This window comes from Echinops telfairi, unplaced genomic scaffold (assembly GCF_000313985.2).
Source record: "Echinops telfairi isolate 266 unplaced genomic scaffold, ASM31398v2 ScPeMD7_7412;HRSCAF=8450, whole genome shotgun sequence".
Classification (NCBI taxonomy): domain Eukaryota; kingdom Metazoa; phylum Chordata; class Mammalia; order Afrosoricida; family Tenrecidae; genus Echinops; species Echinops telfairi.
The window spans coordinates 13,663,259-13,690,881 of record NW_022111312.1 but is presented as its reverse complement, the minus strand read 5'-3'; the positions used below and the strand labels follow the sequence as shown (position 1 = coordinate 13,690,881).

The window sequence follows — 27,623 nt, the reverse complement described above, 5'->3', positions numbered from 1 at the left end:
ACATTAGGTCCTCATTTTTCCCCTCCCTCCCCGCTCCCCCCGCTGTGGTTCCTTTTTTTAAATAAAAAACCCAGGATGTTCTGTGTGCTGTCGCTCCCTGTGGGGGATGGGGAAGGTGGTGGTAGTAAGCTACCCTATGGCTGAGCAGGAATAGGTTCTGAAATAAGAGTGTGAAAACACTGGTGCTTTAAAAATTGGTTTTGTTTGGTGTGTGTGCGTGTGCGTGTGTGTAAAACCACCACTGTCTGCAGGAAGGAGAAGCCCCAGCACTCTGCCTTTCCCTCTCTGACAGACCCCACTCCTCTGTGGATGACTGTGGGATGAGAGACCCAGCGAGCCACTGGCCACTGTCTGCCCTGGCTCGTTTCTGCTGGTGCTCCGCAGAACAAAATGCCGGTGTGTCTCAGACCTCTCCTGGTCCCCGGAGAGAGCTCATTATACCACATGGGCCCAGAGCCCCTCTGGGGGTTTCCTTTCTGCTCGTTAGCGAGGCTGAGGGGCAGGCCAGCGCTGGTCTGTGGTGCAGTGACAAAGAAACGGAGCAAGTCTGAGCCAAAGCGAAACTCCCAGACAAAGGACTTGAGAGCAGGGTGCTTTCAGCGGTGGCTTTGTCACCAGCCCATTGTGCTTCAAATCTGTCCCTTTCTGTCCTAGTTTGGGGTTGACAGACGTGCTGGAAGGTCTCCCACCCAACTAGAGGCCTGGAAGGTCCCCGTGCTCGGTGACCGGCTGCTTTGTCTATCAGCTAACTGCAGCAGCCAATCAGATGAGAACCGGCACTTCCAGCAGCTCCCGGAGCCTTGGCCCTACTCCAATGACAGCTAAAAATGACAAACACCCTCGTGGCCCCACTTCCCCAAAGCCTGAGAAGGATACTGATTGGATTTCAGCTTTTGTGATACTCACAGAGCGACCCAGAGTCTTTGGGGGAACAATGCAGGCAGCTCAGATGATAGTGCATCGTGACATTACAGAAAGCGAGACGGGAAAGGGAGGAGAAAGCAGTGCTGGTAAGGAGAGACTGTGGCCCCGATTCCTTTCTGGGAGTGTGGGCCCTGATCTCCGGCTGGCGAGCGCATTGATGATGCTTCCATACCACAGAGCTGACCCTTCTCGTCCTCTGAGTCCCTTCCAACTTGGGTGAATTCGAGAGAATAGGTCTGAGCCCTTTACAAAAGGGAATGCTCATTCATTCAACAGACATTTTCCATCTACCTAGTGCCCGGAGCGGGCCTCCAGGCGCCCAAAGAGAAACAGGAAATAGGGTGCCTGCCACTCACGCTTTGGCTGTGAGCCCCCAGTGATAGCAGGGCACAGGGCAACTCTGTTGCATGCTGCCAGCAGTGCATTCTGGCTCATGGGCACCCCAGGTGCGCAGAGCAGGATTGCTCTCTCAGGCTTTTGAGGCCTGAGAGGTGGTCTGCTTGCAGGACCAGGGTGTGGGCCTCGGTTGTCCAAAGGTGAAAGGGGAAGGTGGTGCCAGGGAGGGGAAGGAAATCATCTGGGTCGGGGCGGAGAGCAATGAATTACTGCACCTGGCCATCCGGTCCCTGCCCTCAAGGACCTTGGGGAGGGAAGCCAGGAGACAAAGGTGGAGGAGGGGGTGTGTTGCAAACAGAGCCCTGTTGGGCCTGACGGTTCTGCCTCCGTGGGCTCAGGACGGTGAATGCTGGGTTTGCAGAGTGAGGCCCTGTCCCAAGACGGGAGGAAGGTGAAGTGGTCCAGCCTCAGGCCCTCCGATAAGAATGCCCAGTTTTCTCTCTCAAGCCCCTTCTCCACAGACGGAGAGTCCACCGAGTGACGAGCACACGGGCACACCTCTGCCGCTCTTATTGCTGGGGCCACGGTTCTAAACTACCAACATCGCACAAACTGTCTGAACACACAGAAATCCTCCATTTTTGCACAACACCAATTTGCAATGAACACCCTGGTCTTTGAGACCTAATCACATTGAAAAGTCACATTAAATTTTGTAAAGTGAAAGGGATGAAAACAAATCTTAACTGTTTCTTTAATTCAATACATTCAAAAATACGGTCCTTTCCTTACAAAACCATTTATTTAAAAGATGACCGAGGTCTCTCTCGTTTGGTAGAGAGGCTTCCGCATCCTGGGTGCAGTCACATAGCACATCTCGGTTGGGACCAGCTGCCCTTTCACTGCTCAACAGCCAAATGGGGGCTGGTGGCCACCCACTGGACCAGCAGCCTAGAGTGCAGTTGAGGGGCTGTCTCTCCCAGCACCCCCAAACTGCTCATTAGGAATGCAGGCTCCCAGCCCCACCCCACCCCTACACAATAAGCATTTCAACAAGCTCTTCAGGTGACTGACTCACAGGTATATGACAGTTGGAGAAGCCTGGTACTATCACTTAATTGTCATCAAGGTAATACTGATTCATAAAAAGCAAAACAAAACAAAACAAAACCCAACAACAACCAAAAAAACCCTGACTGCTATTGAGCCAATTCTGACTCACGGCGATCCCATAGGGCAGGTAGAACTGCCCTGTGACTCTTCCCAGGAGTCGAAACGCTATCTTTCTCCCTCCTCAGAGAGGCTGGTGGTTTCAAACTGCTGACCTGCAGTGTGGACTGCAGGTATGTGTAACGCTTCTAAGCAACCCAATTATAAGACAGAGAAGAGAGACTCCTCTTTCTCCCTCGGAGCAGCTGGTGGTTTTGAACTGATGGCTTTGCAGGTAGCAGCCTAACTTGTAACCACTATGCCACCAGAACACAGGAAATAGCAAGTTCTTCTGGCTGTCAGGGCTCAAAAAACTCACTGCCACTCAGTCAGTAGTGATTCATAGCAACCCCCTCTGGGTTTCTGAGACTACCTGTTTATGGGAGTAGAAAGTCCAGTCTCTTTCCCAAGGAGCTGCTGGTGGTTTTGAATTGCCAACCATGCAGATAGCAGCCCAACGTGTAAAACTATACCACCAGGGGGCCTGGCTGTTAGGACGGACACTTTAAAAACTGTCTATTCTTTTGTTCTGATGTCAGAGCTCAGAAGGGCCAATGACCTGTGAGGAGCCGCGTCTGAACAGTGAGTGGTGAAGCCCTGTAGGGTGAGTCGATGGCTGGAACCCATTCGCTGCTCCAGGTGAGAAAGCAGGAGCAGCAGTTTTACGGATCACAGCCTTGAAACTCTATGGGGCAGTTCTAGTCTGTCCTGTATGAGAAAGAATTTGACTCAATGGCCGTGCGTGGGGTGGATTACCTGTGTTCGGATCTCTCCCTCCCCTAGTAAGGAAGTGGAACAGGACAATGACCTCAGAAATTGTTAAGAATCGAAATCTGGAGCTTACACAGTGCTGTTGCTTTAAAAAGACAAAACAGCCCTTGGGTGGCACCAGAAATGAATGATGTGAGAGGGGATGATTTTGAGAAATGCTTAGTAATCATTCATGCTTCCAAAGGGGCTTTTGGGCTCTCCTGCGAAATAAACTGGCCTTTCTCTGTCTTTCACATCTAGCTTATCTTCCTGTCGCAGATGCCGGGAGCTCTTGGAAATGGAGCCACTAGGCTGGAAACACCCATCCTTACCGAGCCTGGGTTCTTACACTGAGGATAAAAGCACTTCTCACCCACCATATGTCTCTGGATTGATGCAAACGGGTAATGTGTTCAGGTGCTAACCCATGGTCAGAGGTTCGGGTCTCCTCTGCAGAGGTACCTTGGAAGGCCTGGCATCTACATGTGAGAAGTCAGCTACTGAAAACCCCGTGGGGCAGTTCTTGGACACAGCGGGCTGCCATGAGCTGGAGTTGATAGGACGAAAGCTGGCCAATGCTTACAGACAGAGCAGGGGGGGACGAGCGGCTAAGAATATTCTGGGTCCACGATACGTTCCCCAGAGAAAAAAGCATCAGTTCACACCTTCCTAACACCCTTCCTTTTTTTTTGGTTTTAAAACAGATAATTTTGAACTCAGCGACTGTACCTGTCCTACTTGTGGACACCACTGAGGTTTTCTTCTATTTATAACATCTACCAGAAGTTCCTAATTTATGGACTGCACTATTAAAACAGAATACAACAGAAGTAGGAGTAATGAGAGTCCATGGTTTCTCCCAAAGGTCTCAAAGTTTAAGTTGCCAAGAAGGCCTGGTGGCATCACAGTTAAGAGCTTGCTCCTCTGGGGGCCGAAAGGTTGAGGTTCAAACCCAGTGGCCACGCTACCAGAAAGATGCTTCCCTAAGAAGACAGCTGTGCGGACTATGGGGTAGGTCTCCTTTGTCCATTAGGATCACTCGGAGTTAGAAATGACTTAATGGCATTGGGTTGGTTTTTTTTTTTTAAGATGGGGGATATTATTTCTGAGAATTATTTGAACAGTTGAAAAGTACAAAACAAAAAATGCCTACATTACCATTAACGATGCATTAAAAGTTCTCAGAGCTCTGTCAAACACATCCCATTTGATGAAAATAAACCAGAGATACATACTTTGTGGATCTATAGCAGGACTTATCTTGGAAGACCATTTTATGTATTCAATTTTTGCAACAAAATCTATCTTCCTACTTCTGGGTTTCTTTACTTTCCATACTATCTCCACATTGGTTCCTTAAGGAATGTCAGTTTATCTTCCTTAGCTTTCTCTTCTGACTCTTCATTTTGTTTGTCCCTGAAAGGCTCACAGTTCATAGAGATGTGAGTCTGTGGTCAGCACCACCTGGATTCCATCTCTCAGCTCCCTGAGCTGCTTCCTGTGTGGCACTGGCAACCTGGCGCAAGAACCAAATTAAACATGGTGCCCCCACGGTCAAACACCAGTACTTCCTGAAGTGGGAGCACTTTCACCCTGTAACAAGCCGCTTAAGATCTGGTTTTCCGGCATAAATGCGATTGCTTTATGAGCTTTGGTTCTGCTGTAGTTTGAGAGTGAAAAGGTATCTCTATCTGAAAGTATGACCTCCCGGTCGCTTTACATGGTTTGGTCCCATTTCAAAGGTACTTGGAAGCTAAGCAAAGACAATGAGGTCTGCTGAGGTCATAATTCTGGTCTATGAAATCTGGTGCTGAGGAGGTAATTATGAAGCCAAAAGTACAGTGAGACTTCTCAGCAAGCTCCAAAAGAAAGGTAAAGTCACCTTTTTCAAACTAAGGCCTGGTTTTAACTTTCATACTTTTAGGTAGTTTCTGAGATGGTAAGAAAAAAAAATCATAAAAGATGGGAATGATGAAACAAATCCTAGTTATATGTATACATTCTCATTTCCTTCCACATTGAATGGATAAGCTATAGATTGGAAGTTTTATAGTCCTTTTTTTTTTTGGCTGTAGAGGATAGGACCCCTGAAAGATAGACTACATGAAAGCCAATGATACAAACTAACATCCTGGCTAATAGACAAGGTCTGCCTCAAGCCAAAGGAGCACAGGTAGAGCTATGTGTTAGGCATGGGGCTGCTAACAGTAAGGTCAGTTCAAACTCACCAGCTACTCCTGAGAAAGACGAGGCTGTCTGCTCCCATCATGATTTAGAGCAGTGGTTCTCAAACTTCCTCATGCCGCGACCCTTTCATACAGTTCTTCATGTTGTGGTGACCCCCAACCATAAAATTATTCTCACTGCTACTTCATCACTGTACTTTTGCTACTGTTATGAATTGGGCGACCGCTCTGAAATGGTCATTCAACCCCCCAAAGGGGTCATCACCCAGAGGTTGAGAACTGCTGATTTATAGTCTTGGAAGCCGTATGAGTCAGGATCAATTTGATGGCAATGGGTGGATTTCAAGCTACTGCTATTACTGAATAGTTTATGCCACATAATGTGTACAATCTCCACCCAAAAACTGCCATTTTGAAGCTTCAAGAAGTATTTTAGCTATCTGATAGGATAATAGTGCAGTAATAAGTTCGTCACCATCATGCCCTCTAATTCTTACCCACTACCGTAAGAGATAAGTTTCATGCAACCTTAAAAAATACTTCACTTTCAGGAGATGATATCAAAGAATTCAAGAAGAAAGAAATATTTTAAAACCGATGGTGGTATTGTAAGAGCTCTGTAAGAGCTCCCATTAAAATTTTTTTTCACTTTGCCAGTGGCTTCATCAGTTACCTAAAATCATTCTGCTCAAAACAAAAAACATTTATGTCTCAAATGGCAAAAAAGCCAGTTTGAATTTACAGCCAAAAGCAAGGATCTGCACAGTTAATAATCATTAGTACTTGGTTTGGGCGTGAATATTTTTCTTGTAAGGAAACAGACCCCTGGAGAAACAGTACTTCTTTTTGCCCAGAGCCATATTGGGAATTCACACTTCTCTGGAATAATTCTGAGAGTGCAAAAATCCTACAGTGTCTCCAAATAGATTTCTGTAGCCAGATGAAATGAATGGTGGAAAACAGCTGCTTCTAGTGGCCTTCAAATCTGGTCATGGTTTTCAGTACAGGGTGCTTAAAAAATGATTTCCATTTAGTTAGGTAATGCATGACCACGATTGACTGGTGGATGAACAGTGTGGGGTTCAATTTAATTCAGCTTGAGATTTATCTTGATGGGGGTTTTGGATACAGTTTGCATTGTGACTTAAAAATAAGTGTTAGGTATTAGGCGGCTCAGATGAAGAATGCCTCTTGCCAGACTCACATGTCCTGGTAAGGACAAAAACAGCACCTGCGTCCACAGTGCTATCTGCAGCACACCGGGTGACACCTACAGGAAAATTGAAGAGCTGCATGTGTCATTTAAAGGTTTATGAGTTTGAAGAATGTGGACCCTTATGATGTAGATTCTTAGGATGGGCTGTAGGCTTGCAGGGGAAAAGTGGGGCATTTCCTATGCGCCAGACTTAAAAATAGTACTGCTGCCTGTAACCCTTTGCCCTGCTATTGCTTCTGACTCCTGGCCGACCCTGTGTGTTACAGAGTAGAACTGCTCCCTCCGCTTCTTGTGCCTGTAATCTTTATAAAAGTAGGTCGCCTGGCTTTTCTTTCGCAGCGCCTCTGGATGGGTTTGACTTGTCAACCAACAGATTAGTAGATGGTGTGAAACTGCTGCGCCACTCGGAGGCCTTGCTACCTGTAACCAGCGCCATAAAAACGCTGAATTAGTACCGGTAAATGGGAGCTGCTAAATTACATCTCAGGCCTCCCCGAAACCTTTCTCCACGGCGGGAACCTGTCCTTTTCCTGAGTCCTTTAAAAGCCCCATGGCCGAAGCCCCAGCAGCCAAATGGAAGTCACTGAGTCGAGTCGACTTAGGATAGGAGTTGGGCAGTTCGAGACCACCAGCCTCTCCGCGGGAGAAAGACGAGGCCTTTTACCCCGGTAGATTTAGTCTCAGAACTCACAGGGGCAGTATATAGGTCCTGTATATAGGTCGCTATGAGAAGAGTAAGGCAAGTCCACTGAAAACAGCTCTAGCTCTCGGATGGCTTCCCCTAGCCGCCAGAGAGGCCTTAGGTAAAAGGTTTGCGCGACTCAGGGTCAGAAACCGGTCCCTAATCCTCTCTGCAACAGCACTGGACAATTGTGAGCCACCATATGGCTTCCTAGACTTCTCCGCGAACGCTTACCTGGTTTCAGGACCAGTCTCCCGCCCCCAAGGTTCTAGGAAAAATAGAATCCTTGTAGCTGAGGGAGCGCGCCTGCAATGTGTGCGCACGCGCGATAGTCTCCTCGCCGTTTCCCTGACCGGCTGTAGCCTCATTTTTACAAACTGCGCGTGCGGAAAATCTGAAGCTTCTCTTCCGTGTGGTATGCCCCCTAGCGGCAGGCGTGCCAGAGAGAGCCAGTCAGAAGCGAAGAATTGGAAGTAGCCACGCCCCTTCCCCTTCCCCGGAGTCGGACTGCGGGAAAGGATGGTGGGCGGGCAAGAAGGCGGACGCACGTGTCGCCTTACGAATGACTCCGCCCTCTTTCTGAGCAGCCAATCACAGGCAGGGCGCCGGGCGCGCGCACGCTCCTTCGAGTTTAACGGTCGCGAGAGGCTGCTCGCCTGACCCGGACAGCAGCAGTGAAAGCGGCGGCCAGGTAAGCGGTCGCTGGACTGTGTGGTGCTGCCTGACGCGAGAAGCGGGCACGAGGCTTGCAAGATGCTATCTTATTCTTGGCAGACCCCTGAGTGTGCGGCTGGGGGAGGGGGACGGGAAGACACGGCCCCTCACCCCCGACCCCCTCGGGAGCCTGCTGGCGTGTGGGGGCTCTGCTGGCTGCGGGGAGCCTTTCTAGGCTTGGTGTCCTTGACTGACACCCGCACCGGCCAATGGCAGAGCGCCTCTTTGCGAGAGGCGGGAGCTTGTGGGTGGCCTTTTTCTGGGACCTGGAGCGACAGTTCGCTTCCGACTCTGTCACGGTTTGGGCTGTCTGAATGGGGTCGTTACTTCAGGCTTCCCCGCTGCCCATGGCTTGGGTGGCGGCGTGGGTCCCGCCCGAGTCGGATGAGGTCCGATTGTGAGCATCGGCACGTCGGCGTCCCGCCTGAGGACCTCTGAGTGTGCCCTCCTTCCCCTCCCTCAGATCCCAGTGATATTGGGGGACCCCCATCAGTCGTTCCCTTCGCCCAATTCTTATTTTTGGCTAGGGGCTGCAAGGCCAGAGTTAATCGCCGGTAAATATGCAAACATTTCTGTTGCCCTGTTCATCACCAATATCCTTATTTTTTCATTTGCGAAGAGAGTCATGAGTTAGTCACTGGAAGATACCCAAACGTCACTGTTCCGTGTATTCATCTCCTCTAAGATTCTTTTTTCTTAAAAAAAATTTTTTTTGCAGTGACTATGAGTTAGTTCACTATCTTCCCTCCTCTGCCTCCTCTTTTCTTTTTCTCTTTTTTCTTTTCCTCCCCCACCCTCCTCAGGCTGGAGAAGCATCATTGAATTTCAAGGATCCCTGTTACCTCAGCAGGAAGATGGGTGATCTCCCCTGAGAGCTGGTGCTTCCCTGGGTGAGAGCCAGGAGATTGGGATCCAGATATTTTTGTTGCCCGCTGGAAGGAGCAGCCCCTGGCTTCTCAATGCCCCATTTGTCATTGGTGATGGGCCAAGCCACGGGGGAGCCATCCACTGAGTTAGATCTGGTTACCCGTCACTTTCACTCCTCTCCCTGAAGGAAGTGTCTTTCAATGAACCCCGTGCTTTGTGAAGCTGGAGCCCTTGGAAAAGTGGGAACCTGGAGGGTTGTGAAGAGCAGATCTTTTTCCTCTGTTGCTCTTTCAAAAGGATTTGTTTTGGAATCACCCTAATTTCCTGTTTCTATTCCTGGCTCTTTTTTAAGTACATGGATTTAAGGTAGATGGGAAGTTTGACTTGATACAGTAAGCACACCTAGCTTCAGTAAAATCTGAATTGATCTGGTAAAGAATTTGTTTTTAGGAAGACATACATGCAAACAGAACAAAGGAATCTATATGTATACACATACACACACAGTGCAAAATAGGGGTTCCACCCCTGCCAGTGGGGAGGCAACTATTGCTAACACTTTAATTCTCTTGTTTTTCATACCAAATTAAAGACTGAGTAGTTACCATACATTGGTTCGCTGTATAAAACTATCAAGCATGTATGTTTGCAGGGATTTGTTTAACAAGCCATGTAAGTATTCCAATTGTTACATAGAATTCTATCTAGAATTTTGATTATTAAATACACAAAGTTCTGAAATACTCCCTGAAAAGGATGATGCTGGTTTTGTAACTCCTTGATGTAGAATTTAAATATTGAAGTGTACTTCACATTATAAAGTTCATTCTTTTAGAATGTACAATTCAATTTGAGTATATTTGCAAAGTTGTAGCGTTATCACTATTGAAAAGTTATCACCTTTTCATCAGACTACAAGGAAACCCTGTATCAGCAATCACTTTCCTTTCAATACCTCCCACTCCCTCACACCCACCAGCACCCCCCCACCCCCTGCAGCTTCTGACAACCACTAATGAATTTCCTGTTTTTATATAGATTTGTCTTTACTGGACTCTTCATGGGAGTAGAATCATACAACACCTGGTCTTTCATGACAGGCTGCTTTCACTTAGCATCATGTTTTCAAGGTTCATCTTGATAACAGCATGCATCGGTACTTTATTCCTTTTCATGACTGAAAAGCATTTCCTCTGATGACTGATCCTGTTGGTTTATCCATTCGTCAGTTGATGAACATTTGGGTTGTTTCCATACTCTATTTTAGTTTGTTTATTTATTTTTCACAACCCTCCCCCCATACTCTATTTTAAATGATGTTGTTTTAATGTTCAGTGGGATAAAAGGAGCCCAGGTTGCCAAACTCTTGAAAAGACAGGTGTGAGGTTAATGGCTATTTATTAGTGACTTAAAAAAAGTTTTTTTTATTAGTGACTTTTATTTATTTATTTTTTTATTAGTGACTTTTTATAGTGTTTTTCTCCATTCCTTTTTCAGACTTGCTCTGAAGCTTGGGATTTCATGTTCTGAATGTTAGTGACTGAAAATGCCTGTAGACGATGAAGCATCTGAAGATGACTCGGATTCCATTACACCAAATGCTGAAAGAACTTATGCTTTCAAATAAAAGAGTCTAACTCTTTCTGCAGACTATGGAAGATTCTGACTTGGTGAAAACCCTGCAAAAGACTTCTCCATCTTCTGTAGACTTTGATGTCCCAAATCCTCCCCATCTCCTTGGATTGGCCCTAAATACAAATCGGTAAAAATGAGCTAGATATATTTTTTATGTAATAACAAAATAAAAGAATCTTATTTATATAGCTTATCCATTCTTTCAAATAGTATTGTAGTTAACTAGTTGGTATTTAAAAAAATGATTTCAGTGATTCTTAATGCCTTGTATGGTAACTGTGTTTTCTAAAATGATAGAAACCATCACAAGTTGAGAGAAGCAGCCCTGGTGGGTTTTTGCCCTTTAAGGCGACCAAACAGGTCTTGGATATTTACTGCGGATTTGTCGGGCACACCTTTTCTCCAGAGAGAAGGCTGAGATTGTCAACTTATTACATCAAGCAAGGGGGGTTCACTGAACACCTGGGTGGCCAAAAAAGAAGCCCTGGAACCGGAAAGGGCTGTTCTTAAGGCAAAAGAATCCTCTGGGATAATTTAGATCTGAGAAACTGGAAGTTTCTTAGAATTGTCTAGCAGAAAATATGTCATGTTGGTGCTTTGTTGTGTTCTCTCACTTCTGGGGAAAGGTCTTCCTGTGGTGTTCTTAAAAAAGAAATAAGTGCTGCCTGTTTGTTTCCTTTTTACCCCCCTGTTATTTTTCTTTGTGGACAAGCCTATGATCAGATTTGCAACAATTGAGGTGCCATTAGGTAGGGTTAAATATCAGTGGTTTTGTAGTACTCTGCTAAATCTTGACCTGCTGAATTATTCAACACTTTGGTAGAATGAAGAAAACCATTTGAATTATTTATGTTTCAACAGAAGTAGTCCCCACCTTAGTACAAATGGGGTATCCTCTTTCTCAGGGAAGACCAGACCATCCGTAATTGAAGGTCCAGTTGAAGTCCTATCCTCTTTAATGCAACAGCTACAAAACAGTGGAAAGACTGATTCGGCACTTTGGAAAAACTGTGAGGTATCTAGTTTTGTTTTCTATTTGGGATTTTAAAAGAATTATATTGAAAAGTACCTCTCCTAAACCCTAAATTAGTAGACATTTACATTCTAAAGAGCAGTGCACGGGATTGCTAAAGTAAGGTGGCCAGGTGTATTAATGGGTGAGTGATAATCCATGAATGTGAAAATGAAAAGGGGAAGAATGCTTACAGTTGGAGTCTGGCCATACTAATTTGTCTGTATGTTAAATGTGAACTAAAATGTTGTCTTTGTTCATAGAAATGGGAATCTAAAATTATTAAAATTGTTACTAGTTTTAGTACTTTAAGTAACTCACATGAAGTTGTTACCATTTTGAAACTCTTAATAGCTGCTTAGAAATGTTTTGAGTGCTCTAATGATATATTAAGGCTTTTCTAGTACCTTTCCCTGTTAGCACCTTATCTCATTAGCTGTATTACATTGATTTTTTTTCAGATGAGTGATTTTTTTTCTAGTCTATAGGCTAAATTGTATAAAATTTTAACAGTAAAGACTTTATATACAAATTCTGTTTCATAGAATACCAAAAATAAACTTTCCGAAGACTAGTAAATATTATTAAACTTGTTATAAAGAGAGCAGTAGATTTGGCTTTAAATGTGTTAATCTTACTATTAATTTGTTTTGCTTGTCCTCCCACCCTTGAATAATGAATGATTAGAATGAAAGATTACCTGGTTTAAAAATTCAACAACTTATATTTACCAACCACAATTATTGAAGTTATAAAAATGACTTACTGTAAACACAGAAAAAATGTTTTACGTTTTTATACTTTGTATTTTGTTGTCCATAATTAGTGTAGCTAATACAAACCTATAAATTGTTATTTTGAAATTATTTAATTAAAATGGAATATTTCATTAAAATTTCTTTCTAATATATCTATTCATTGACTGCAATAATACATGGTACAAGCAAACGTGAGACATTGCCACACTGTCATCTAGTGTCTGACAAATTCATGTTTAAAAGAAATTACTACTTTTTATACCTTGATGTCAGTGTTTTAGAATCAATACATTGTGAATTTAAGATAGAGATATAATAAGCCAGTGCATAACTAGATTTGAACAGTATAACATTTGAACTTATTTTTAAAATTTTCTCTACTTGTGTTATGATAGATCATTACCATTTTTTCCCCACAAATAACTTGCCCACATAAATGATACATATAATGTGCAACACATAATGTACATAGTGTGCACAGGAAACTAATGTGAGAGAATTGTGAGACTTAGAAAAAGATTGTATAACATGCATGTTTTATGTCAAAATATAGTATATTTAGTAAAATGATTTAATTTTGGTAATGTAGATAGTTGATTATTCAGGGCAGAATTGCTTGTAATAGTTCTTGCTTTGACAGGATATAAAATATCTGGCCAATTCAGTAAACTTCTTGATTTTATTGATCATGTTTTTAATTGCAATGTGAAAACCTGTAGAAAAATCTTTTATTGTTTTTGTGTAGTGTTTTGAAAATAATAAGGGTAGTACAATCTATTCCTGCTTTTTACCTCAGTGTTGTTTTTCCACCATCCTTTTGGAATAATAGCATGTTCTAATTTCTACAATTTTTAATCACCTAGTAAGGAATCCTCTAGGAACCCTGGTGGTGGTGTGGGTATGCGTTAGGCAAGGTCAGTAGTTCAAAACTACAAGTTGCTACTCGGAAGAAAGGTGGCACTTTCTACTCCTGTAAAAATGTACAGTCTAAGAAATCCACAAGGGCAGGCAGTACTATCCTGTCCTATAGGATTGCTTTGAGTCACAAAGAACTCAATGGCAGTGAGAGTCAGGAGCCCTGGTGACAGAGTGGGTTACGCATTGAGCTGCTATCCATAAGGTTAGCAGTTCAAACCCAACACCTGCTCCACTGGAGAAAAATGAGGTCAGCTCCAACAAAGATTTAAAGTCTCAGAAAATCCAAAAGGTAGTTCTCCCTTGCCCTATAAGTTTAGTGTGAGTCAGAATTGATTCAATGGCAGTGGAGTTGTTTTGTTTTGGAGCATGCATTATACCTGGTGGTACTGTGGTAAAAGGGTTAAGCTTTTGACCAAATAAATGGTCAGTGGTTTGAACCAAACCAACCAGGCACACCACAGAATGATGTGGCGATCTACTTCTCTAAAGATTTACACCCTTGGAAACTCTGTCTGTAGGATCACTGGGGTTTGGCGTTGACTCCAAGGCAATGGGTTTGGCTTTTTGGTTTTAGAATTTGCATGATTAAGGAACCCAGGGGCACAGTGGTGAAGTACTCTGCTAACCAGAGAGTCAGCGGTTCAAACCCCTGAGTCACTCAAGGGATACGATGTGGCAGTCTGCTCCAGTGAATATTATTACAGCCTTGGACTGTTTAGCTCTGGTCCTATAGGGTTGCTGTGAGTTGGTGTCAGTTCTAAGGCCCGGGGTGGGGTGGGGCTTGGGGGGATGAAATCTAAAGACAAACGCAAAACCTTTCACAATTTGAGCAACAAAGAGCTCTGAAGGGATGTGATTTCTTTGGTCCTTTATGAGACTCCTCCTCTGGATTTCTTGTTTATTACTACCTAGACTTTGTGTAGTGGCTACGTTTTGGGCTTGGATCTAAAAGGGTACCAGTGCACAACCACCGGTGGCTCCCAGGGAAAGATGGGGGCTTTCTACTCCTGTAAAAAGCTAGTCTGGGAAACTCACAAGGGCAATTCTGTCTTGTCCGAAAGGGTTTCTATGAGTTGGCATTAACTTGATGGCAGTGAATTTTGAGTGACTTTGACACCTGGCAAGGTTACGTAATTTGATTTAATCTGGTAGGATTCTTTCAACATAATAACAAATACTTTTACACATTCTTAAATACTTGGCTGTTGCTAATATGTCTGTGATTGTAAGAAAGTTAAAATAATTTTTTTGTGGTAAACATTTTAAAAAAAGTCATTTTGGAGTACATATACTTTAGTGACATTAATTATATTTACCATGTTAAGCTGCCATCATCACATTCTAGTCCCCAAGTTTTCTATCACCCTCAATGGAGACTCTGCCCGTAAGCTATATCCTCTCTTCCTTCTAAACTCCCTTCCTCCCCAGCCTTGGGAACCTCTAATAGACTGCAGTCTCTGCATTTGCCTAGCTGTTTCACATAAATGAGATGATATACTATATGTCCTCTGTGTCTGATTTATTTGAAAGAAAAATTTAAAGAACATCATTAATTTATTTGTATAATTCACTTGTTTCATCTAATTACCATGCATCAGAATTCACTCGATGGCAGTAGGTTTTGTTTTATGGTTTAGTTGCTTTAACGTTTTATTTTTTTAGTACTACTCCCTCCACCCACAGTCTTTTTTTTTTTTTTCCCACCCACAGTCTTCCAGTAAATTCTGACTGATAACAACTTTGCATAGGGTTTTCAAGGCTGTAAATTTTTATAAGCTCAGACAGCCCATCTTTTCTTCCTCAGGACCGTCAGTAGGTTTGAACCTCCAACCTTGTGTTAGCAGTCCATTGCTTTCCTGACAATGCCACGAGGGCTCCTTTGCCGATTATAATAGTAATAGCGATGTGATAGTAGTAATTATTCATAACTATGTTTTCCCTTGGAGCAGCTCTGCTCTATAGGGTTGCTATGAGTCAGAATGGATTCATTGGCAGGGGGTGTAGTTTGTGCTTATTTACCGTTTAATAAATGGCTTGTTTGCTAGGCAGTAAACCAAAAGCATACTTCTTGTCAGTGGCACCAAACTGTATTAGGCTCAGTGCCCCATCCTTTCAAAAAGAACAACTTTAGAAACAACATTGTTCTTCATTATCCTGAAATACTCAGATAATATAACCTATGTGCACCTACTTAGGAAAACGTATGCAATGTTCTACATATGTTTTATAACTGTGATATTAAGAGAAATAAAATTTAAAATAACATGTATTTCAGTGTATAAATGCATAGGTACATCTACATGGGCAGGCATAGTGAAGTGGTCTGGCCTGAACCCACACGTAGACTCACCCGACTGGTACAGCTATGTGGGGTGGTGATCCAGCTACTAGAGGCAGTACCGCCATTGATGACACTGTTTTCGGAATAGTGACCCACTTTTTATAAAGTTTTGAAACAAACTAAGGTCTTGGTATAGTTGCACTCCTGGGCAATTTGTGATATGAAACTGAAAGTTACAGGTTTTTCTACTATATAATGGGCATAAGACAATTCTCCATTGTGGTGGACTGTCCTAGGATGGGCATTTCTGGACCCTATCCATTAAATGACAGTGGTGTCCACCTTCCCCAGGTGCAGTTCAACTGAGACCTCTGCTTTATCTGTTGTTAGGTGCCTTCAGGTCAGTTTTGAGCCATAGCAAACCTGTCTGTATACAACACAACAAAACATTGCCTGCTGTCCTCATTATTGCTGTTTGAACCCACTGGTGAACTTACTATATCAGTCTGTCTTATTGAGTGTTCTTTTTTTTTTTTTTTGCTGATCCTTCCAGTATGAGGTCCTTCTACATGGGTCACATGGATGTCCTCCTGATCACATGACCAAAGATGGGAAATAAGCAAATATTACTTGTATCTTATTTAAATGGGGAATTAAGGTTTCCTGGTCGCCAATAATGTGTTATGACCATTTTATGAACTAGGAACGTCAGGCAAGGAAGTCACATTTACTCATTTTAGTTACAGGTTCTTGGTGCAGAGCTCAGGCTTAAGCACAGGACCCAAGAGATTTTTAGTAGGCCAGACTATAGAACTCCTGTTCTGGCTAATTAAAAAATTACCCAGAGCAACTGTGAATGGTTAAGCTTTTTAGATATTCATCAAAATAATATATAACAATATATAATAGGTAGGTAGTATACACCCTTTTAAAGGGCCCTGGTGGTGTAGGGGCTTATGAACTGGGCTGCTCACTTCAAGGCCAGCAATTTGAAGGCACCAACTTCCCCTGGGAAGAAAGATGAGGCGGTCCACTCCAGTAAAGATTTATAGCCTCAGAAACACTATATACGCTTGCTAAGGGTCAGAATTGGCTCGATGGTTATGGATGGCTTGATACACCATCAGTAGTCCCTAATACTTAGATGAATAATTTTATTAATTGCATATGTAATATTTTAAAACAAGTCTGTTTACAGTGAAAGTATTCTAAAATCAGACTAGGGAGTAGGCTTTACTCATTTCTCAAATAAGAAAAGCAAAGATGTGGCTACTGTCACGGGTCTCATAGAGCAAATAGGTACTTTGTGGGGGGCAGGTGATATTTTATCATAGTTGTGATTTGGTTTTATGTGGATAGTAACTTTATCAGAGTAGGATGACTTAGTAAGAAAACTACTTGGTTTTTGCTTTGTGTTTTCATTGGTAGAAGGAACTTGACACTGTAGCTAAGGGTCCCTTGTGGCTCAGTGGGTATAAAGTACTAACTGAAAGAAAGAAAAGCCAGTGGTCCAAACCCACCAGCCACTTCACTGAAGAAAAAGGTGGCAGTTTGCTTCTGATTCACAGCTGTGGCAAACCTGTGAGGCAGTGCTACTCTGTTCTGTACCTCCAGACTCACTGCCATTGAATTGGTTCCGATTCCTAATGACCCTGTAGGACAGGTGAAACGTCCCCTGTGGGTTTCTAAGACTTAACTCTTAAAGAATTAGAAAGCTTCTTTCTCAGGAAAAGCAGCTTGGTGGCTGAGGTAACAGTCCAGCTTGCAACCACTAGGCCACCAGGTGGCTCTAAGTCGGAATCGGCATGATAGCAGTGTTCTATGATAGCTAGGTTGAGAAGGTAAGGAACTGATTTTGCCCTAGCCTACTCTGCCCTGATGTCAGTTGATTTCAAGTTAGGAATTCCAATCCTCAACACCATTATTTCATTTAGAAGGCTTGTTTTTTCAGCCCTGATGTGTCTCCCCCACTCCGTCCCCCTTCAGCTTCATTCTGTTGTATTTCAGATTTTTAAAATTCAAAGCTGGTAAAGGATTTATAGAGCCTGTAGGACTTCCCTTGGGTGTGTCTTAGTCAATAAAACAATGACAAGCACAACCTGTGTACTCATTTAGATTTAGCTTCTGGTGCCTGTTCTCTCCTTGGTTCTGTGTTCTGGGTGCTGGAGGCAGGATAGCAGTTCCAAGTGTGGTGGTGCTATGAAGGAAATAAACAGGTTGAGGAAGAGGGAAGCGCTTAGACTGGTTGGGGAAGGGGCCAGTTAAGCTGGCATTGCAGGATTGGGAGGAAGCTGGTTATGTTAAAAGATGGGGAGAGACTGTTCAGGTCCAGGGTACTGGCAGCACAGAACCTTTGAGGTGGAGCACATTTGTGGCAAGTCCCAGAGATGGGTGGAACAGGGATTAGCCAGAGATAGAGAAGGGACACCGGAGCTTGGGGTGGGTCATGTAGGGCCCTGGAAGCTGGTTTTTCTTGGATTGCCTATTGCATGCAGTCAATCTGTGACTGAGAGTATCCTGGCTATGAGGTTACACGTGGCCATCCTCCTTTGAGGTGCTGTGTAATCACACCTGTCAGCACTTGGACTGCTTTCAGGAGTCTGGGAGAACCAGGACCAGACAGTGGCCTGGGAAGGAATTGAGGGTCAGCCCCTTATGTGTCCATTTCTTTCCGGGCTCTGCAGTGCTTTGAAGCAGTATAATAGCCGATTTTAAAGACGGTTTGTTTGTTTGTTTTAGTTATCGGATGAATGATTGAGAGCTAGAATTTTCATAGTACCAAACTATTTCTTGCTTTAGGATATGGGATTCTTTTTCTGAGAACGTGTCAGTGTTTAAAAAACCTGTAGTGGTTATGAGGAAAGGAAAAAGATGACTGTAAGCCAGCCATTGAGAACAACGTCGGTGATTGTTTACTCAGACAAGATAGCAGGTGATAGGCAGTGAAGATGCTGAGAGAAAATGAGACAGACCAGACCAGACCGTCAGCATCCTGCGTTTCCATGAAAAAGGGGCGTTTCACCCGCATCCTGTGTTTTTGCATTTGGTATATTTTTATGACTTACTCAGCTTCTGGATTTTACATGTTTTTTGTTTATTTGTTTACAAAGGCCCTAACCTACTGGAGCAATGCTTCAGGGGAAGATTATCTTCATTAAGTTCATTTCTAACTGAAATATTTTTTGATATCATAGACCAGGTGGTTACAGCTGTTCAGTTTGGTGGAAAAGCAATGCCAAGAACAGATAGTGGCCCAGCAGGAACACTTCCACAGCCAGATTCAAGTGAGTGCTTTTCTACTTGTTGATGAGTTTTTCATTAAGTTTTTGCCCCATCATTTTTTATTTTGAAGCATTGCAGGAAAACCAGTTTCATTTTGAAACTAAAGGTAAAGTATTACCTGGTGATGAAGTGTGAAGAACATAATTTAATTAATTACCTTTTGGTTTGTTGGGTTTTTAACTAGAATTTGTATTAAATATGTAAAGACTAAGACAGGTAAAATAGAGCTTTTGACATTTCATCTATTTTTATATGTACTATCTAGTGACTTTGCTGATATTCACCTTGGTGGGAAACCTTCACTGCTATCTCTTTCCAAAATTTTCCTTGGAGCTTCACAGAAAGTAAGGCAGCCCCAAGGTTATGATCTGAGGGAAAACTTGACAATTCAGATTTGCAAAGCTGCCTTTACTTTGAAAATTCTTCCTCACTGCTACCTGCACTGGTCTGGTACTGGTTAATGGTTGGACCGTGACCCATAAGGTTAGCAGTTTGAAACAACCAGATGCTCCACAGGAGAAAGAGGAGGCTTTCTCCTCCCATAAAGTTACTGTCTCCCCCCAACTACCAGGACCCCAATTCTGCCTTGCAGACCTAGTTACACCAGATGATGCACAGCGGTACAGATGGGAATTGGAAATGCAGGGAATCTAGGACAGATGAACCACTCAGGACCAGGGGTGACAGTGGCGATACCAGGAGGGAAAGGGGATGTAGAAAGGGGGAATTGATCACAGGGAACTACATATAACCTCCTCTCTGGGGAATGGGCAGCAGAGGGGTGGGTGAAGGGAGATGCCGGGCAGTGTAATATAAGATACAATAATAATTTATAAATGATCAAGGGTGCATGAGGTGCATGGGGGAGAGGGGAGGAGGAAGGGAGGGGGAGGGGAAAAAGGAAAATGAGCTGATTCCGGGAACCCAAGAGGAAAGCGAATTTTGGGAATAATGAGGGCAACAAATGTATAGATGTGCTTTACACAATTGATCTATGTATTGTGATGAATTGTATGAGCCCCAATAAATTGATTAAAAAAAAAAAAAGAGTTACTGTCTTGGAAACCCATAGGAGACCATGTCCTGTAGGGTTGCCATGAGTCAGATAGAATCAGTGGCAATGAGTTTGATTTTTTTCTTCATCACCTGCACTAAGGAAGGTAGTGTAGTATTTATATGTTGGGCTGCCAACTTAAAGGTCAACAGTTCAAATCACCAGCCTTGCCTCAGGAGAAGGATGAACTTTCTATTACACCTATAAAGAGTTAGCGTCTAGGAAGCATACATTGAAAGTTCTACTCTAACCTATAGGGTCACTATATTGTTGATATTGTTGTTAAGTGCTGTTGAGTTGACTCTGACCCATAGCAACCCTATGCACAACAGAACGGAACACTGCATGGTCCTATGCCATCCTCACAATTGTTCCTTTGTTCAAACCCATTGATGCAGCTACTGTGTTAATCCATCTTGTTGAGGGTCTTCTGGTTTTTCACTGCCCCTCCACTTTACCAAATATGATTTCCTTCTCCAGGGACTGGTCAGTCCTGACAATATGTCCCAAGTATGTAATAAGAAGAAGTCCTGCTACCCTATCCTTGCCTCTAAGGAGCACACTGGTCTTGCTCCTTCCAGCACAGATCAGTGGTGTATCCTTTTAGCAGTCCGTGGTAGTTTCAATATTCTCCAGTACCACAATTCAAATGCATAGATTCTTCAGTTCTCCTTATTTATTGCCCAGCATTCACAGGCACATCCGGCACAACTTACCAGTGGTCCTCAAAGTAACACCCTTGCTCTTCAATACTCTAAAGAGATCTTGTGCAGCAGATTTACCTAATGCAATATAGCTTTTGATCTCCTGACAACTGTTCCATGAGCTTTGATTAGGGATCCAAGTAAGATGAAATCCTTGCCAACTTCAACCTTTTCTCCATTGATCATGATGTTACCTTTTGGTCCAATTGTGAGGATTTTGGTCTTCACATTGAGTCATAATCTATACTGAAGGCTGCAGTCCTTGATCTTCATCAGCAAGTGCTTCAAGTCCTCCTCACTTTCAGCAAGCAAGGCTGTGTCATCTGCATATTGCAGGTTGTTAATAAGCCTTCCCCCAATCTGATGCCACATTCTTCTTCATATAATCCAACTTCTCTGATGATTTGCTCAGCAGACAGATTGAACAAATATGGTTAGAGGATACATCTCTGACACACACTTTTCCTGATTTTAAACCATGCAGTATTCCCTTGTTCTGTTTGAACAACTCCCTCTTGATCCATGTACAAGTTCTGAATGAACACAATGAAGTGTTCTGGAATTCCCATTCTTCTCAAAGCTATCCATAGTTTATTATTGTCCACACAGTCAAATGCCTTTGCATAGTCACTGAAACACAAACATCTTTCTTTTATTCTCTGCTTTGAGCCAAGATCCATTTGACATCAGCACTGATATCCCTTGCTCTATGTCCTCTTCTGAATCTGGCCTGAACTTCCGGCAGTTCCTGTCAGTGTACTGCTGCAACCAGTGTTGGATGATCTTATGCAAGATTTTATGTGTGTTCAGTATCAATAATAACATTATATAGTTTGAGCATTTTGTTGGGTCACCTTTCTTTGGAATGGGCATAAATATGTATCTCTTCCAGTCATTTGGCCAAGTACCTGTCTTCCACATTTCCTGGCATAGATAGTGATTGCTTCCAGTGTTTCTTCAGCTTGCTGAAACATTTCATTGAGTATTCCATCACTTCCTGGAGCCTTGTTTTTGGCCAGTGAATTCAGTGCAGTTTGAACGTCTTCCTTCAGCACCGTTGATTCTTATTCGTAGGCTGTCTCCTGAAATGGTGGACTGTCAGTTATTTCTTTTTGTGCAGTGACTCTGTGTATTCTCTCCTCCTCTTCATGCTTCCCACATCGTCCGTATTGTGCATGGAGCATCTTTTAAAAAATGTTAATAGCATCATTCAAGATTGCAGTTTGAGGCTTGAATTCTTTCTTGAGTTCTTCGGTTTCAGATATGCTGAACGTGTTCTCCCTTTTGGTTTTCTAATTCTAGGTCTTTGCACAATTTGTGATAGTGTTTAACTTGTCTTTTCAAACTTCACTTTGAAATTTTCTATTCAGTCCTTGAATTCATGTTTTCTTCCATTTGCTTTAGCTACGCTACGATTAATAGCAAGTTTCAGAGTCTCTTCTGACAGCCACTGTGATATTTTCTTTCTTTCCCGTCTTTGATGAGTTTTTGCTTTCTTCATGAATGTTCTTGATGCCCTCCCATAGCTCATCAGATCTTCTGTCATTAGTGTTCCGTGCATCAAATCTGTTGTTGAGATGTTCTCAGCATGTAGGTGGGATGGACTCAGTGTTGTAGTCCGGCTCTTCTTCCTTTTCTTCAGCTGTGTCCTGGACTCACATACTCACATTTGATGGTCGGTTCCACAGTTGGTCCCTCATCTGGTTTTAGCTACTGATGCTGAGTTGCTGTATCTCGTCTTCCCACAGATGTAATCAGTTTGATTTCTGTGTATTTCATGTGTATAGTTGTTGGTTTTGCACAATTCTGTCATGTAATCTCCAGCTTCATTTCTATCACCAAATCCGTATTTTCCAACTACTGTTCCTACCTTTTGTTTGCAACTTTTGCATCCCAATCACTAATAATTATTAATGCATCTTAATGGCATGTTTCAGTTTCTGACTGAAGTCATTGTTAGAATCCTTTAATTTCGTCATCACTAGCTTTTGTGGTTTGTGCATAAATTTGAATAATAGTTGTATTAATTGGATAAGTCATATGCCACGCCATTCATTGTCAGAGTTGGCGTCTACTGATGGCAGTGTGTTTTTTGTTCTTTATCACCTGAACTTTCTGCACGTGCAGTTTGTAAATCAATGAAAAGGCTTTGACCCTTTTCTTGCCCTAAAGCAAAGGTTCCTAAACTGATTTGGTCTATTCCTCCTTTTAAAAGAAAGAAAGAAAAGAAAAGTGGCTGAAGGGAGACATCAGTCAGTGTAAGACATGAAAAAATAATAATAACTTATAAATTATCAAGGGTTCATGAGGGAGGGAGGATGGTAGTGGGAGGGGAAAAGAGGAGCTGATACAAAGGGCTCAAGTAGAAAGAAAATGTTATGAAAATGATAATGGCAAAAAAAAAAGAAAAGATAATGGCAACATGTGCAAATGTGCTTGACACAATGTATGTATGGATTGTGATAAGAGCTGTATGAGCCCCCGATATAAAATGATAAAAAAAAGTTAGCACCCCCTTGGCAATTAAAACCTTTAATATTATATCCCATAATCTGCGATAAAGTGTAGGTTTCTGTTTTTACAACCCTCCTGCACCATTCCAGCACCCCCTTAGGGAGTGGTATTTCCCCAGTGTGGGAAACACCGCTCTAAATAAGAAGTGCATGTACTTATTTGCGGGGTTTCCTGTACTCCAGGAGCAAGTACTCCTCTTTGCCCACTCTTGACCATCCTTGGTAACCAGGACTAAAACTTTGTCTCAACTCATTTCTCTATTTTAAATCTCTTTTGTAAATGTTGTCATATACTACTTGTCCTTTTGTGTCTGACTTACATCACTTGGCATTGTGCTTTTGAGGCTCCTCCCTGTGGTGGCATGTCTCAGGACTTCGTTTCCTGCGATAGGTGAGGGCAATTTCCACGTGTATATGTGTGTGTAAATGCTGCATCATGGTGCTGGTGTTCATCTGCTGGCGGACCCTGTGGTTGTTTCTACCTCCTGGCTATTATGATTGATGGTGTGCTGTATTTGTTTGTGTTTAAAAGTAACATTTGATCCTGTTTTTAAAACATACTATTTTCATAGCATATATCAAAGTGAGATGTTTATACTCTCTTGCACTCACATTCGTAATACTTTCTTCTCAGCACATACAGGAGGAGATAAAAAACTTAGTGAAGTTACAGACCAGTGACGCTTCCTGGGCTTCCTATCATAGTCCACCAAGTAATCCAGTCTCATCAGAAAGTCAAATGGGTTTTTTTTCTGAAACCAGTGAGAGAAATGAACCTGTTCTCAGTTTTCCCAAGTCAAAAGAAACTGAAATGCAGCAAGATTCGCCCCCGTCACAACCAGACTGCAACATGGACAGCAGTTCAGTGAGCAGCGGCTATGGCACCTTCTGTGTCTCTGAGCTGAACATCTACAAATTGAAAGACCCTAAAGAGTTCATGGAGCCCGGGGAGGTTCCTGCTGGACAGTACGAAGCCCCTGTGGTGCAGACAGAGCCACTCGAGGAGGGCGGGCAAAACCAGAGTTTATATATGCAGACTGCCGGAGAGCTCAAGGCCTCGTTAAAGGAGGTGCTTCCTGTGTTTCCTGGTGAATTTGAACCTAATTTTCTTGGTGAGAATAAGATATCTGAAGTATATAGCAGAAAAACTAATAGGTAAGTGGACTTTCTCCTTTATTAGAAAGGAATTTTACCTGCTTATGATAGTTATTATACTTGGAATCTAGAAAGTAAAGCTCCTTCCAGTGGGGCTACATGATAGTGATATGTACATGGGGCTTAAAAAAATGAATGGAAAAAGGGAATTTTTCAGCAACTGTTTGAAGTCCCCTTGTATTTGAATGCCGATTGGTTTTACAATTAAAATTGAAGCCTTTTATTTACTGATGGTCGATGATGAATTGAAATCAACCACATCAGATAATGTCATTTGACTTCCCTTTTGTTAAAGGCTACTAAACTCTTAAAGTGGGAGACCATGTCAGAAAAAAGACCTTTCATTCACTGTAAATGTACCAGAAGTTAAGTCCAGACTGTAGTCCTAGTGAATATGTGATTATATAATTTTGAAACCAAAAATGATGTACCAGCATATCTGGTTTTGTTTTATTTGATAAGAATTGCTGAGAGTTTTATAAGCTTAACAACATTCAGTTGGACCAAAGGTATATTTTATTAAAGGAAACTGGCTAAATGGTGGTAAAAAGCAAATATTCTTTTAAAATAATGTGGTTTACCCTAATTTCTTAGTTTGATTTGGCTGAAATATGTTACGTATTTCTCTGTAGCAACACGAATCTTGTGTTGCTATAATTATTGGTCTATGTCAATAAATAAGTCTTCACCGTGGCGATTGGCTTAGGGCTAATGCGGTGACTTTATGCTTTTCACTGACTGTACACTGTACTCATTGTTGATCGCTGTTAGTCTTTTTACCTTAGCTTTGGTAATGAGGAGTCCTGGTGGCACTGTTGGGCAAGCACTGTACTGCTAGATGCAAGGTTGGAAGTTCGATCCCACTGGCTGGCTGCTCCATGGGAGAAAGTGGAGTCTGTGTGCTCTTGTAAAGATTTAGTGTCTCAGAAATCCTGTAGACAGTACCTCTGAGTTGGAATCAACTTTCATGGTAATGAGTTTGGTTTGGATTTTGCTAGTAAGAACTCCAAGAGGGAATTTAGGTAACTCAGTGAAAGTCCATCTTTCACTGAGTTCATCCCCACTTTCAGAAAAATAACTCAAAGCCTTTTGCACTGACATGGTTCCACTGATGTTGCCTGTTATTGTGAGGGACATAAAATAATTTTGGTTTTCTTTTTAATAGTAAATTTGTGACATCATGGGCACAAAAGCTGAAGCAAAACCAGCCAAAGAAAGCACACATCGGAGAGGAATGTCCAAGACCTGTGCAAGGAAGTGAGCAAGCCAGGAAGCCATTCTCCGAGAAAGTAGGTGATGGGTCTGCTTCCCTGGCATGCCGGCTGTGCTTGTCAAGTTCACTGCACACCAGGGTCCTTCCAGAGCTCCTGGAGAAACTCCATTCTCTCTTCTTTCCATTTTCCCACAAACATTTGGAAGCCCCCTTGTACCTGTTTGTTAGTCTTTTCTTGTTTTGTTCATTTGTTCCTTTGACAGATACTGATAGGATTGGACATAATGATATGCTACAAGTTTTGATTTTTTAAAAGGACCCCTGGCTAAGTGTCTGCTAATGGAAAGATCAGTGGTTCAAATCCAGTAGCCACTCCGCTGAGACCTGCTTCTGTAAAGATGGTGGTTGTGAGGCACCGTAGAGTAGGCGCTGCCCCATGATGACCCTGTGTACAACAGAGGGAGGCACTGCCAGCTGCTGTGCCATCCTCTCAATTTTTTTGAGCCTCTGACGCAGCCACCGTGTCATTCTGTCTCATTAAGAGGAGTGTTCTTTCTGCTGACTCTCTAGCAAGCATGATGTCCTTTTCTCCTGATCACATGTCTAAAGCACAGGAGACAAAGTCTCCATATCTGGACTCTAAAGAAAATTCTGCTTGTAGAGATTACAGCGAGGGTCCTCAAGCTTTTTAAATAGGGGACCAGTTCACTGTCCCTCAGACCGTTGGAGGGCCGGACTATAGTTTAAAAAAAAACTATGAACAAATTCCTATGCACACTGGATGAGTTGGCTGCTAAGCAGGACAGACAGCGGCGGCAAAAACACCCAGCGGGGGGCGGATAAATGTCCTCGGCGGGCTGCATATGCGCGGGCCGTAGTTTGAGGACCCCTGGATTACAGCCTAGGAAACCTTTTGGGGGCATTTCTACTCCGTCAGATAGGGCCGCTACTGGTTCTTTAGTAGAGCAGAAAGGAAAACTAATGAGGCTTTTAGTACGATAAAAAAAAAAGAACTGTTTTGTAAGTAAAGATTTTACTTCTCTCTGGTACTTCAGGGTTTACATTTAGCCAGGGACTAATTCATTTAACTGTTAAGAATTAAAAAACCACTCCAGTGGTACCTATTACTATTAAGTTATAAGAGCTATTATTTGTTGAATGTTTTAAGTAAAGTGCTTTATTTATTTTTGGCACTTTTCCTACTTCCTCCCCGCTTACTATTTCTATTTGTCTTTTCCCATCCTAGTTACCTTTATTTTTCAAATTGTAAAATTTGGGCAATTCTGAATTTGTGATGTCGATTAAATGGTTAAAGTCTACATAACCCTGTTACTAAATTAGCAGACTTGTTAAAGTGTTGTAGATACTGAGTATATTTTAACTACTTCAGTATGTCATTTAAGACTTTGCTAGTGGACCGGAATTGTTCTCAGATGACACTGTTATGGGTAACACATAAAAATTGCAAAATGGAACTGTTGACCTTGTGATTAGCAGTTAAGTGAATAGCCCACTATGCCACCAGGGCTCCTCTGTAAAGATTACAGCCTTGGAAACCCGATGGAGTACTTAGTTTCCTGTTCATCAGGGTCGCTATGAGTTGGAATCAACTCGATAATGAGTTCATCTCACTATTCTCTGAACTGGTTCCGATTTGTATTGAAGAAGTGAAACAAAGGTGCAAAAACCAACCTAAACCCTGAAGCCTTGTGGCTGAATCTTGTGTTTGCAGCATGTGTGGCATGCTGCCCGAAGGGGGCTTGGAGATGGGTACAAAGTGCTTGTTCCATTGGAATAAATTGATATCCTGGGAGCTTGCCTCCATCCACAGTAATTTCTTTGTTCTGGTTGTTTTTTCCATTGAAGCTTTGTTTTCTGGAAGTTTTTCCTCTTCTGGTAAATGTGGAGTTTGTGGTTATTATACCTCAGTGGGTTTACTGCTTCTCTCACTATTGTATGTGAATGTCATGAAACACAGGTTTCGTCAAGCCCATGGTCCTCTAAGTTCATTGTACACTAGGGTCACCAGAGGCTTCTTAGACACATGCTCATGCCTGGCTGCCCACTCCCTACAGTGTGATGCCTCGGGAAGGGATGTGACCCAGGACTCCTGAACTGGTTCATTCTGCTTCCACCAGCTGCTGAGAATTTGCATTTCTGCCCAGATATACTATATCAGAATCTACATTTCAAGTGAGTTCTATAGATCTCCAG

The 27,623-nt window shown here is 42.7% G+C and overlaps 2 protein-coding genes across 2 annotated transcripts in view; one reads left to right on the top strand and one right to left on the bottom strand.

Annotated features, from left to right (window-relative positions):
• Positions 1-7,600, bottom strand: part of MTRFR (mitochondrial translation release factor in rescue) — a 13,629-nt gene extending 6,029 nt beyond the window's left edge. Inside the window, exon 1 of the mRNA XM_004709729.2 lies at positions 7,538-7,600. The gene's annotated coding sequence lies outside the window, so the exon portion shown is untranslated. The remainder of the gene's footprint in view (positions 1-7,537) is intronic.
• A 321-nt stretch (positions 7,601-7,921) lies between these two features.
• MPHOSPH9 (M-phase phosphoprotein 9) overlaps positions 7,922-27,623 on the top strand; it is a 52,521-nt gene continuing 32,819 nt past the window's right edge. Inside the window, exons 1-7 of the mRNA XM_045296723.1 lie at positions 7,922-7,994; positions 8,821-8,907; positions 10,382-10,646; positions 11,381-11,534; positions 18,683-18,772; positions 23,676-24,196; positions 25,362-25,485. Of these exons, the coding sequence (XP_045152658.1) occupies positions 10,537-10,646; positions 11,381-11,534; positions 18,683-18,772; positions 23,676-24,196; positions 25,362-25,485 (999 nt within the window). The 5' untranslated portion in view covers positions 7,922-7,994; positions 8,821-8,907; positions 10,382-10,536. The remainder of the gene's footprint in view (positions 7,995-8,820; positions 8,908-10,381; positions 10,647-11,380; positions 11,535-18,682; positions 18,773-23,675; positions 24,197-25,361; positions 25,486-27,623) is intronic.